The sequence below is a fragment of the Quercus robur genome, chromosome 11 (assembly GCF_932294415.1).
Source record: "Quercus robur chromosome 11, dhQueRobu3.1, whole genome shotgun sequence".
NCBI classification, from domain to species: Eukaryota; Viridiplantae; Streptophyta; class Magnoliopsida; order Fagales; family Fagaceae; genus Quercus; species Quercus robur.
The window spans coordinates 56,253,723-56,265,686 of record NC_065544.1 but is presented as its reverse complement, the minus strand read 5'-3'; the positions used below and the strand labels follow the sequence as shown (position 1 = coordinate 56,265,686).

The 11,964-nt window shown below is 36.9% G+C and overlaps 1 protein-coding gene across 2 annotated transcripts; it reads left to right on the top strand.

Annotated features, from left to right (window-relative positions):
* The first annotated feature begins 4,520 nt into the window (after positions 1-4,520).
* On the top strand, positions 4,521-11,511 carry LOC126705816 (AT-rich interactive domain-containing protein 5-like). Of its 2 annotated transcripts, none has more exons than XM_050405031.1 (13): positions 4,521-4,733; positions 5,195-5,961; positions 6,065-6,104; positions 7,042-7,094; positions 7,393-7,438; positions 7,543-7,614; positions 8,778-8,900; positions 9,040-9,091; positions 9,177-9,252; positions 9,369-9,435; positions 9,543-9,593; positions 10,402-10,494; positions 10,963-11,511. In XM_050405031.1, the coding sequence occupies exons 2-13, from the start codon at positions 5,249-5,251 to the stop codon at positions 11,065-11,067; spliced, it is 1,491 nt and encodes a 496-aa protein (XP_050260988.1). In that variant the 5' UTR covers positions 4,521-4,733; positions 5,195-5,248; the 3' UTR covers positions 11,068-11,511. The 2 variants fall into 2 exon arrangements, with proteins under 2 accessions (XP_050260988.1, XP_050260987.1); XM_050405030.1 differs by having other exon boundaries at positions 4,523-4,733; positions 5,131-5,961.
* Positions 11,512-11,964: the final 453 nt, after the last annotated feature.

Below are 11,964 nucleotides of genomic sequence, written 5' to 3'. Positions count from 1 at the left end.
TCGGACTCAAGCCTATGGGGAAACCAACTACTTAAAAGAAAAAATACAAGTTTTGGACAGAACCAAGGCCTTGCATGGTCCTCGGACTCAAGCCTTTGGGGAAACCAACTACTTAAAAGAAAAAATACAAGTTTTGGACAGAACCAAGGCCTTGCATGGTCCTCGGACTCAAGCCTCTGGGGAAACCAACTACTTAAAAGAAAAAATACAAGTTTTGGACAGAACCAAGGCCTTGCATGGTCCTCGGACTCAAGCCTCTGGGGAAACCAACTACTTAAAAGAAAAAATACAAATTTTGGACAGAATCAAGGCCTTGCATGGTCTTCGGACTCAAGCCTATGGGGAAACCAACTACTTAAAAGAAAAAATAAAAGTTTTGGACAGAACCAAGGCCTTGCATGGTCCTCGGACTCAAGCCTATGGGGAAGCCAACTACCTAGAAGAGGCAACATGGGGTTTGGACACAACCTAGACGTTATATGGTCCTTAGAATCTACTCCGGGGAAGAGTTCCCCATTGATAGTTGGGCTAATCCCTAAACTGCATGGATTCCCCAGTCTACCCTCGGATCCTCAACAACAAGGGGATTGATGCAATACAGGGCAATATGTTGTCAAAAACACAGTTAAAGTCCCTCACAGCTCGGCTACCCTCTCGGATGAATTATTTAGAGTTTATCGTTCTCGGACGGTCGCTTTGCACGCATTACGAAGCGCTCAGCCGTTATCTCGGTTAGTTTCAGGAGTTTAATTTACTGGGAATTACCATTACTATACTTGATAATGTCAATAAGTTCAAATTAGTAGGAATTTGTTTCAAAGTTTTTCCTGCCCTAAGCATCATTAAAGGAAAATGCACATTTAATATTCATGCACAAAGTAGTTGTTACAGAAAAGAAAAGTATTTAAGAGCAAGCAAATCCATTTCTTATTAAGACAAAGGAACAGTACAGTGTACAATGAAAGAGCTTAAATAAGCTCATACTGAAACTAACTACACAAGCGAAAAGAAAAGATACAAGGGAATGAAGAAAAAGCCGAAGAAGAGATGCAGAGAAGAGACGTGCTGTCGCTCCAAAATTTCGTCTAAGGAAGTCATTCCTCAATACTTTTACATGCCTATAACTCAGGCAGCAAAAGAGCCCAACTGGGGGCTTGCACCGTTGAAGAAAAGGTGCAGAGAGCCCGGCTCTGGGCTAGCGCTGCTGAAGAAAAGGTGCAGAGAACCCATCTTGCGGCCAGCACCGTTGAAGAAAAGGTGCTGGGAGCCGGAAGTTGATGAGCCCCCACGTAATCACGCCTGCGATAAAGTAGACGACGTTGATGGCGGAAAACCTTGCTTCTGACGCACCAAGAATCTGGTGCGACCAGTACCTGCTTCGGATTTTGACTGAAAGAGGGAGAAATACCATTTCCCTCTTGTCAAAACGGAGGACTGTTTTGAATCTGTGCCTCCCTTGTCCGGACCACATCACCTTGAGTCTCAGAAGGATTCGGTGCCTCTGAAGCGGGTGAAGACCCTTCATCCCCACCCACGCCTCAAACATATTGCTCTGAGGCAGAATGGCACTGGAAATGGAGAGCGTGGGTATGACGGAAGGGTTATGATTCTGAAGGAAGCAGAAGGGTTTATATGCAAGGGGAGTGACTCCCTATCCTATTTATACAGAGAGCAAACCGGTGGCATTTAATCCATGCAAGTTTCCAAGGAATGCTACGGACAAGGCAGACTTGGCTCAATTTCCAACCTCATCTGCAGCCGTAGGATCTGAAGATCCTCGTGAAGGCGCGCCTCGAATACTGGAGCATCAAAGGACTCCGCGTGAGTGAATAAAGGAATGCCTCTTAATTTGGCACGTCTCACATGTAAGTGGGAAAACCCAAATATTAGTAGAAATGCAGAATTTGAGTGAGCCATGATGTGGGCCTTATCTCATCAAAACCCTCCTCCCCAACAACAAGGCCAGGCAGTAGGATTTTGAGGGGCTATTGTGGGGCCCAAAATCTGCGGTCTCAGCCCACCTTGTATTAAGGGCCCGAAACCCAGGCCGAGGAGCCCTACTACCAAGGACGTATGATGAAAGTCCTTTAAAGGCCCAAGGATGTGGCCGAGGACGACCTCACGCTCAACACCTCACAAAACGCCTGAAGTAAAGGACAAACTCAGTATAAAAGCATTACAAGGGAGAAAGCTGCCCGCACCATAATGTGGAGCCCAGCACCTGGCAAGCCCATACTCCAGACCCTACTATTCAACTCTCCCCAACCACCTCCAACCACTCTGACGCATGGATTGATAGGACGAGTACTTACCCAAAAAAAAAGGGAAAAACTGACACGTAGGTGAAGAACGGGAAGTAAATACTAGTATAAAAGGGAAAGAGAGCTGAGACAAGAGAGAGGAAGGGGGGGGGATCCTACAAAAAGGGGAAGAATGGTGAGAATGATATGCTCCTCGGACTAAGTCCGAGGAGTCAAACCTTTCAAACTACATTGATGTAAGGCTTATCTATACAGGCCAAACCTACCTTCGTATGGGCTTCCATGAAAATCATGACCAAACCGCCGCCCAACGACCAAGGTGCAGCCTTTCTATCCCACTCTCTATGAATTATATTGTTCGGGCCTTTTTACATACGAGTCCAACGTCATTCTTGGGTCGTTAAAAATTGTGTCCCTACAAAAAAAATATTATTTTATATTATCTTCAAGTCATTTTAAATTTTTGATTGACATCCAAATAATTTTATTTTAATTTCTTTATATAAACGAGCCTTATGGATTTGATATTTATCAAGGTAAATGATTTGAATAGAGTATAAAATGATTTGAGAATGCATTCATCTAAGTTTATGTGAAAAAAAAGTGCTTTTAAGAAAATAAGTTTGTTCTTTTATTTTTTTTAATAAATAAGCTAGTTTATTTGTTTAAAATCACTTTGTTTCATTCCTTGTAAGACAAGGCCTTTTTTTTATTTTTTTTTTACATTCCTCCAAATTTGGGAGTTATGAGGGATAAGAGGGAATTGATTCCTTGTAAGACAAGTACTTTTTTTATTTTTTAATTCCTCCAAAGTTGGGAGGAATGAAGAATAAGAGAGAATTGAGTGTATTTTAATGAATTTTTACGAAAATCCCTGTAACTCTCCTTTTTTCTCCCCTTAAATTTCCATACTCCTATTTTATTTATTTTTATATAAGAAATTGATATATCAACCTTTGGTTGGATTATTCCTCTTTTTGCTTATGAGACATTTCAGAAATCCAATGGATTAATAGTGCAATTGATGAGACCTAGAACCTCTAGATTTACGATACATCATTTAAGTTCACTGAGTCCATCACATAGGTGTCCCTAAAGGGGCATCTATTTTTATTAAAGAAGAGACATAATAATAACATTATTATAAAAATGATTAATTTTCTTTTATTTTCATTCAATTCCCAAATAATGTTACTTTTTCCATTTATTTATTTTCAAACCTCTAAACAAGAAAAATATCAATATTTAATTCATTTTTATTATTTTACATTTTATATATTCTATTCCATTTATTTCCTTTATGAACATAAGCTAAGTAAATAAGTTCACATAAATAAGCTAATGGAAAGCACATTATCCAAATATTTGTACATAATCTAATCTCATCTATTAGGAGAATTAGGATTTTATTCTTCATCCTCATTGTTGTAACTATTGAATTGTAAAAAAAAAATTGTTATAACTTAAATATTTTCTATTTTAATAAAAAAGTGAAATATAAAAGAGAACCAATGTCTAGTGTCCATTTGGTAAAAGAAGTATTTGTTTCTTTACTTTTTGTATTTTTTAAATTTTTATTAATAAAAATTTTAATAGATCTAGTTTTTTTTTTTTTTAAATAAAAAAATAAAGTAACTCTTATTATTTTTCTGTCACATATTTAATATAAAAATAACAAAAAAAAAAAATATCTTTTATGTCATATTTAGCAAGAAGTTAAGGAATCTATGAGAATTTTTTTTTTGGGATTAAAGGCTTATTTGGTACGTGTGTTTAAACAATAGTTTTCAGTTTTTTTGAAGAGAAATGATATGTCTACAACATTTTTACAATATTTTTACAACAAATTCTAAGTGGCAGGTTATTACTGGTTATTATTGTTGGGACAAAAAAGTAATCTTAGTGTTAGTTTCAAATTTGAACCTATAATAACTAATCATTTGTGATTTGTTGTAAAAATATTGTAGACGTAGCATCTCTTTTTTTGAAAATACGTGTGGGTGAAAAAGTATATGAAAATACAGGTAATATTATTTAAAAACTGAAAATATGTGTTGAACTTACATATCAAGTGGGGCCTAAATATGCAGTAAAAAAAGAGGTGGGTTGGGGTGCAGTCACGAGGAAGTTTGTGTTTGATATGGAGAGAAGAAAAAAAAAGGGGGTGAAAAGGGGAAAAAAATAGTAGTACTAGTTGGAACTTGGTAGCGACATTGCAATTGCAATTGCGTTTTGCATTTTTGCATATGCAAGACAGTATAGTAGTGGTGAATATGATACACGCGTGACTTTGGCTTTGCTGATTGCTCCCTTATTTGGCTACCTTCTCTTCTCCTTTTTATTACACTACACACACTGCCACAAGGCCACACACAGCCCAGACAGACACAGACTCCACATCCTTTTAGAGTACAGAGTGAGTCAGGTGAAGAATCAGTGTCACCCATCAACCTCCAAGCTTTTGAATTCCAGGTAACTCTCCTCTACTACATTAGCTGATTTGCATTAGGGCAGGCCTCTTCATAACATCAACTACACTGTTTTCTTCTTCTACTACTCAAACGTTTCCTTTTATATATATATGCTAGTGTGTTTCTGTTTCTGTTTGTTTTTCGTTTTATTCTGTCTTTGCTGAGAGCTAGGCTTTTCTTCGCAATGTTCTTGTGCTTTTGTTTTCTAAAGTCTCTGTCTTTCTTATCTCTTAGCTCTAGTCACACTCAAACACCCTTGTCATATCTTTCTTAATACCATGATAAACTAAAAAGAACTGGGCTTTTTGTGATTTTTGTTAGCTTCTCTTTTACATTTTTAGATAAAGACTTTCAATTTTGAAGCTTTGTTGATGTGTGCTGTTTGGGTGGTCTTGCAGAGGCTTTTTGAATTTTCTATCGTAATGGACTTTTTGTGCTTTGTCTTCTATCTTCCCCATCTAGCATAAACAATAAGATACCCAGAAACGACCACAGCTCTTTTGAAGGACTAGAATTATGGATGATAACAAACAAGAGCTTGAAAATATGGTGGACCCACTTGATAAGGGCAACAATCTGACCCGTCCCCATGCACCAGTTGACCAAGTGGAGAACAACATTGATGATGATAAGGGTCTTGAAATCCCTATTGAAAACCAAGTTCCAGTTGATGTTGCTACTGCCTCCCTTAAGACCTCTGATGATGCCAATGTTGCTGTGAATGAACCAGTGCTTTCCAACACCCAAACTGATGTTAGCAATGCAAATCCTTTAAATCAGCCAAAACCCGATTCACCCCATGAGAGGTCTATGGAGATAGAGGTCAAAGTTGGTAGGGAAGTGAAGGACACCAAAACAGATGCTGCTAGTGATTTCAATCCTTCCAATCAGCAAGGAACCACTGTGCCCCCTGAGGGTTATATGGAGATAGAGGCCAAGCATGATGATAAAGGGCATGAATTGAATGTTGGAATGAGCAAAATGGAGCTGTCTCCGGATAGAGAGATTAAGGAGCAAGTGTTGAAACCCAAGTTGGATGTAGGTAATGAAGTTTGTATGAAAATCCCAGAGCAGTCATTTCTTTTGGCACCAGATGGGGTTGAGGGTGATGAGTCCGGAACAGAGGAGGAGCAAATGGCATTCATGATGGATGTAGAAAATTTCCACAGGGAGAGGAGCCTGGAGTTTAAGCCCCCAAAGTTCTACCAAAAGGAATTGAATTTGCTCAAGTAAGTGTTTGGCAAGATTTTTCTTTTAAAATTTGCATATAAATTTCGGTAGAGAACCTTTTCTAATTTTATGGTCAAAATCTTGGTTCTTTATTTGATTTAGGTTATGGAGAGCTGTAATCAAACTTGGTGGCTATGAACAGGTTTGCCTGGGTTTATTTTTCCTTATAATCCAATTTTGTCTTTTTGTTTTTGCTCTTCTTTTTGGGGGTCCATCTTCTGTCATGCCTCAGCATTATAGATTATTGTTAGAATTTTTTTCCCAAAATCCCAATAAATTAAAATTCATTGACTTGATATAATTAGAAAAGATAAAACATAGTTCTGATGCTATGTTAGAAAAAGCAAGACATAGTTTTGATAACTTGATAAAAGTGTATGAGAAAACATGAAGAAGAAAATAAAGAAGGCAGATAAAGAAAAAAAGAGAGAGAACATAGAGAATTAATGTGGTTGTTTGGCATTTTAGGTCTACATTCACAATGAAGAGCCCTTGATGGCTACACCTTTTCTATTAAGCTCTATGGATATTAAAATGAACCCATTGATGGATATTTATAGTAAGCTACATCCTAGATGATGGGTTCATTGTAATATAGATACAGCTTAAAATTAAAGATGTAACCGTTAAGTATTTTTTGCTATGAATGTATACCTTTAATGCTGAACCACGTTAATTGCCTATGTTCCCTCTCTTTATTTCTTTCCTTGCCTTGTTTATTTTCTCATACACTTAATATAAGTTATCTTTTCTAATATGGTATGAGAGCCATATCTCATATTTTCTAACATGGTACCGGAGTTATGTTTTTTATCTTTTCTAATATGGTATTAGAGTCATGTCCCGTCTTTTCTAATAGATTTAAATTTAGACATTATTCGAAATTTAAGAATGAATTCACCTAGTTGGCTAACATAAAAAACCTTCTCCCCCCTCCCCCAATCCCCAACACAAATGCTCGTGCATTTTTCATTTGAATAAACAATTTATGTACTTCTCTCTCTCTCTCTCTCTATAAATATATATATCACTGCCATGAAAGTATTACAGGCTTGATTTCTGTTTGTGGACATTCATAGGTGACTTCATGCAAATTGTGGCGGCAAGTGGGACAAGCATTCCATCCCCCAAAGTAAGTAATTAAATCTTTTTTTTTTTTTTCCTGTTTCTGCCTGTATTCTAGCTATGGTAGGGCCAGGTAGGCTAAAAAAAATAAATTCTGCAATTCTCCTTAGGGTGTAAAAAGGGGGGAAAAGGATAGTAAAGAAAAGAGAATTTGCAAGTGAGAGTTTGTAATTCTTGTTTAGTGTAGACCACTTCCCCAACCACCCTGAAAAAGGCTCATTTCTGTTTTAATAGGGACATTATACAAGTTTCATTATCTATTGCAATACAATGGCTAATCTTTTATAATGATTTGGCTTGACCAGGACCTGCACTACTGTCTCTTGGACTTTCCGAATTTTTTATGAGAAGGTTATGCTCTACTTGCTATGTTTCTCCTCCTGTACATTAGTTCCTGAACTTTTTATTTTCTTACTTGCAAGTATTTTGTAGTTCCTGATTATCAATTTCTGCAGGCACTTCTTGAATATGAAAAGCATAAGATGGGTGCTGGTGAACTCACAGAGCCTAATAGAGTTAATAGTCAGGTAATTTAAGTTAGCTAATCATGCGGACATGTCTTTGGTGTTTGTAGAAAAATATGATGTCCATTTCATTGTCAATATGGATGCTTTGCTTCAGGCGCTTTTGACTTTTAGGTTGTAGAAAACTGGGGGGAAGAAAGTGGGAGGGGTTGCATTGTTTGGTGGAGGAACTTTAGTTATGACAAAGTTGTATGCCTATGGTCAGGTCATATATGGTTTGGTTTTTGACTGCTGTGATTGAACAATACATATATCAGAAAATGGTCTGGATGATGTGTTTTTTTGGAGCTGGTGCCCTTAGTAGATGATCAAAGTTACTGAATGATTTCTTAAAAGGGCATTAGGAAGGAGATAAATGCTACATTTGGGATAGAGGGAGTGAGGGGGGAAGGTTTGTTCCAGAAAACCCAAAATTTTTTCTTTAAAAGCATCTGCTTATCGTGGAACAAATTTGAGTTTTGGGCAAAGAATCACTAGACTGAGTATATTTGAGATAATTCTTTTAGTGTGGTGATCTGATATGATTACTGGATTTTATTGTTTCATCAAGACAACAAGGTTTGGTTGTTTTGGAGATTGGGGAGCGTTATAAACTACAAGCTAATGGAGGTTTCAAGATTACTTTTTTTTTTTTGGTGGTAACCTACAATGGGTTTGTTTTGGGACCTTCCGTTTCTCAAGTTTCACAGGGAATTGATGCCTCATTCTCTCTTTGCTTTAGTTTTGCGTTTTTGTTTGTTTGCTTCTATTTTTCTCCATCCTTTTGAAAATTTTGAATTTTGGTATAATCCATGCACGAATGGTATGCATCCACACAAAGAATAAATTATAAAGAGCCAGCCATAATGTGTTGTTTTTCTTTACATGAGTGCATACTAAGTACATTGTGGTGTGTCTTTTAATTAAGAGAGAATCTTAAACTGAAAAATAAATGGCTAATTATGTATTGGTGATATATAAGACACATGATGACATTACTGGAATGCTAAAAGCTGGACTGCCTGATGCAGTTTTGCAGTTATTGGGCATTAGTGGAAATACAATCTGGTTCTGCACAACGTGATTACAATGATTCATGTGGGGTGTGAGTAATAATTGATGATTATTATGAACTCATTTGGTATTGCAAGAGCGAGCATAAATGATTGTAACAAATTTCTGTGCAGGTTGGTGATAGTCAAGCTTTGGGATCAGGTAGGGCACTAAGGGATGCTGCAGCTCGTGCAATGCAGGGTTGGCACTCTCGGCGACTTTTTGGGAATGGTGAGATTGGTGATCCAATTATTAAGGTATGTGGAGAACTTTTAAGCTCTATAAATTGAACTTGTGTGTTTTTCCATTTTTGGTTTTCATTGGTTTTGCCTTTTTCTCCTTCCATGTGATCATTCTGTATTATTTTCGTATAATAAGAATTTTTTTTTTTTAAAGGAGAAGAATTTGAGTTCCATGCCAAAGGGTGACAAACAGGTTAAAAGTGTTGGTATGACCACTCTACTGGGTATTGTGTTCAGTAATTTTAACTGCCATTATGGTCCTCCTCTTTTGAACTTGGTTTACTAACTCAGGTTTACTAAAGCGGAAAAAGCCATCTACTGTTGAGCGTAACATCCAAGTTACTCACTTGAAAGTGACAAAGCCACAGTTAAGTTTATTGTTTTTTTTTTCCCTTCCATGAGGTCTAGATTTTTGTAACTCATTTGATATAAAATATGGTACATTTGCTCTTAGAATTGCTCAAGTTGTTCTGTTTTTAACAGATTGGAAACAATGGTTGTTGATGTTGGACCCCCAGCTGATTGGGTGAAGATCAATGTTCAAAGATTTGTAAGTTTCTCTCTTGTGTCACTCCTAAGACTAATATACTCCTACTAGTCCTCTAGTTTTTTTTGCCGTGAATATCTTACTAGGTTTGAAATTTTGACTGTTCACAGAATGACTGCTTTGAGGTGTATGCCTTAGTTCCTGGGCTTCTGCGTGAGGAGGTCAGTATATGCTTGGAAACAACTTCATTTATCTCATTTTCTGATCTTCTATTACTATGACGCAATGCTTGCATGTACATTTGAAATTCTTCCTGTTTTTTAAGAGGTAGACTGTCAATAACGTGGTGGTTAAATGGAAACAAAATAGACATAACGTGCTTGGTTCAGGTGGAGAATTATTCCCATTTAAGAGTTCTATTTGGTTCTGACTTCCAATTATGAACCAAGTGGAGATAATGAGAGATAGGTTGACGCACCAAGGTCCAGAATGTAGAGAAACTACGCAGATGTCTTTTTGTGATAAGTGACTAAGATGATGGTGTATAATCTTAAGACCAAATGAAAGAAACTGTGGCCCATACCTGGGGCTAGGTAGTCTATGAACAACTAAGTAAATATTCTTTGGCTGGCGCTGGACCCAAGGTTTTTTTTTTTTTTTTTTGAGAATTGGACTAAAAGTTGGGAATGAAGTTTGGGCCTGAGATCAATCCAACCCAATTAGTAAATAATAAAGTTCCTTACAAATTACAATTGTCAATAGTTGTGAAACAATTTAAATCTGCAAAACACAGTTTGAGATCAACCCAACTCAAACATTTTTACTCATCAGAAAAATTCCTACTACTATACCGTTCTATGGTAGTTAATTTTATTGGCAAATTTGTTATTAACAAACTAAAACCAAAAAACAGAAAAGTACAAAATCAGTGCTAGGACATATTACCGACTGTGAAGCTCACACTTTTGATGCCTTTTATATTCTGTTTTTGCTTTACTATTGATTACATCCTTATTCTATGTAATACAGGTGCATGTTCAGTCTGATCCAGCTGGATGCTTGGTTATATCTGGTCAACCTGCGCAACTGGATAATCCTTGGGGTGTCACACCCTTTAAAAAGGTTTGTGAAGTGTCACTAATACCTAGATTACTTTATTTGAAGGTGTCGTCCAGTGCTGTTTTGCAGCAGGTCCAGGTCACTTGGCAATTGAATTGGAAGAGACTTTTGGCCTTAAAAGGATTTGCAAAATTGATGACATTGGAAGCTACCTAAATCATCTAATTCTACCCCTCAACATTATGTCACCTTTTTTTTAAGTCCAATTCAGAATAGTGTTGATTTCCTTTAGGCTAATGATGTACATATGCTGATTTTGAGGACCCTGATTGTCTTGATAGATTTAATTAGTTGAAAAGAAAAATAAAATCAGGAGTAAAGAGTACCAGGCCTGGCAATATCATTTTCCTGTATTCTTATCTGTGACAATTTAGTGTCATCTTCATATATTCATTGGTCTTCAATCCCTTGTTATGTAGGCTTGAGACTCTATAAAACTATACCTGACAGTAGAAGTGGTTTTGGTTTTAGGTTGTCAGCTTGCCTTCTAGAATTGATCCACATCAAACATCTGCCGTTGTGACGCTGCATGGCCAGTTGTTTGTGCGTGTGCCATTTGAGCAGTCAGATTCGTAGAATGTGGAGATGATGTTCCCATTCCCTGAATGCAAAAATTGCTCCAGATTTTTTTCTAGAAGATGAATTAACTTTATGTGGATGATGGAAAGTCCGAATTTCTCTGTAAGTTTTATGTATTTGTTTTATGCTTACAGTTGAAGCTCAAGCCGCCTACTGATTGGATGTATGTACAATTACAATCTATATTATCCTGTAATTATTAGCTGTTATGATTAAATCTGATGGGACCATATGTAGGGGTGGGCTGGGATATATATCAAATTGTGGATTACTGACCCCATTTAGGAAGCTATGATTTTTACCATTTGGCTTTAAATTTTCTTTACATCTTTAATTGCAAACAACTGCAAATTAACTCAATTTGATTGAGGACGTGCCATGGTATTGTAATCATTCTATTGTTTTCTGGAAAGCATGGTGAGGTCATTTTATACTGTGTTACATTTGAAATGTATCTCTTGTTATATTCCTTGGAGAACTCTTAGGGTGGGGATTGGAGATCTCATAAGAGGGTCCATCATGTTCTAAATGCTTGATTCCAGTGATCTGGTGCAAGAGAAAACTGATGTAAAGCAGTTTTCCTTTTGGCCACAATTGTGTGACTTCTCAAAATCAGCTCAAACCTGTTGATTGTGTTTCTATTGGGTTTCTAAGAGACACTAGAGCCAGTTGATATTCTCTCTCTGGTCATTGGTTATTTTGATAGCAGAATCAGTCCATTGAGGCCTTTCGAATTTGTCCATTGTAGAAACTGAACAAAAACTTGTGCACACCCTTTATTTTCACCTATTTAATTCTAATCGAAGTGAAAACAAAATAGTTCCTCTATGGTTTTAGGGGGAGTTGGGTTTTAATTACTTAGAAAATGGTGATTAATGCTTTGTTTCGCATTCA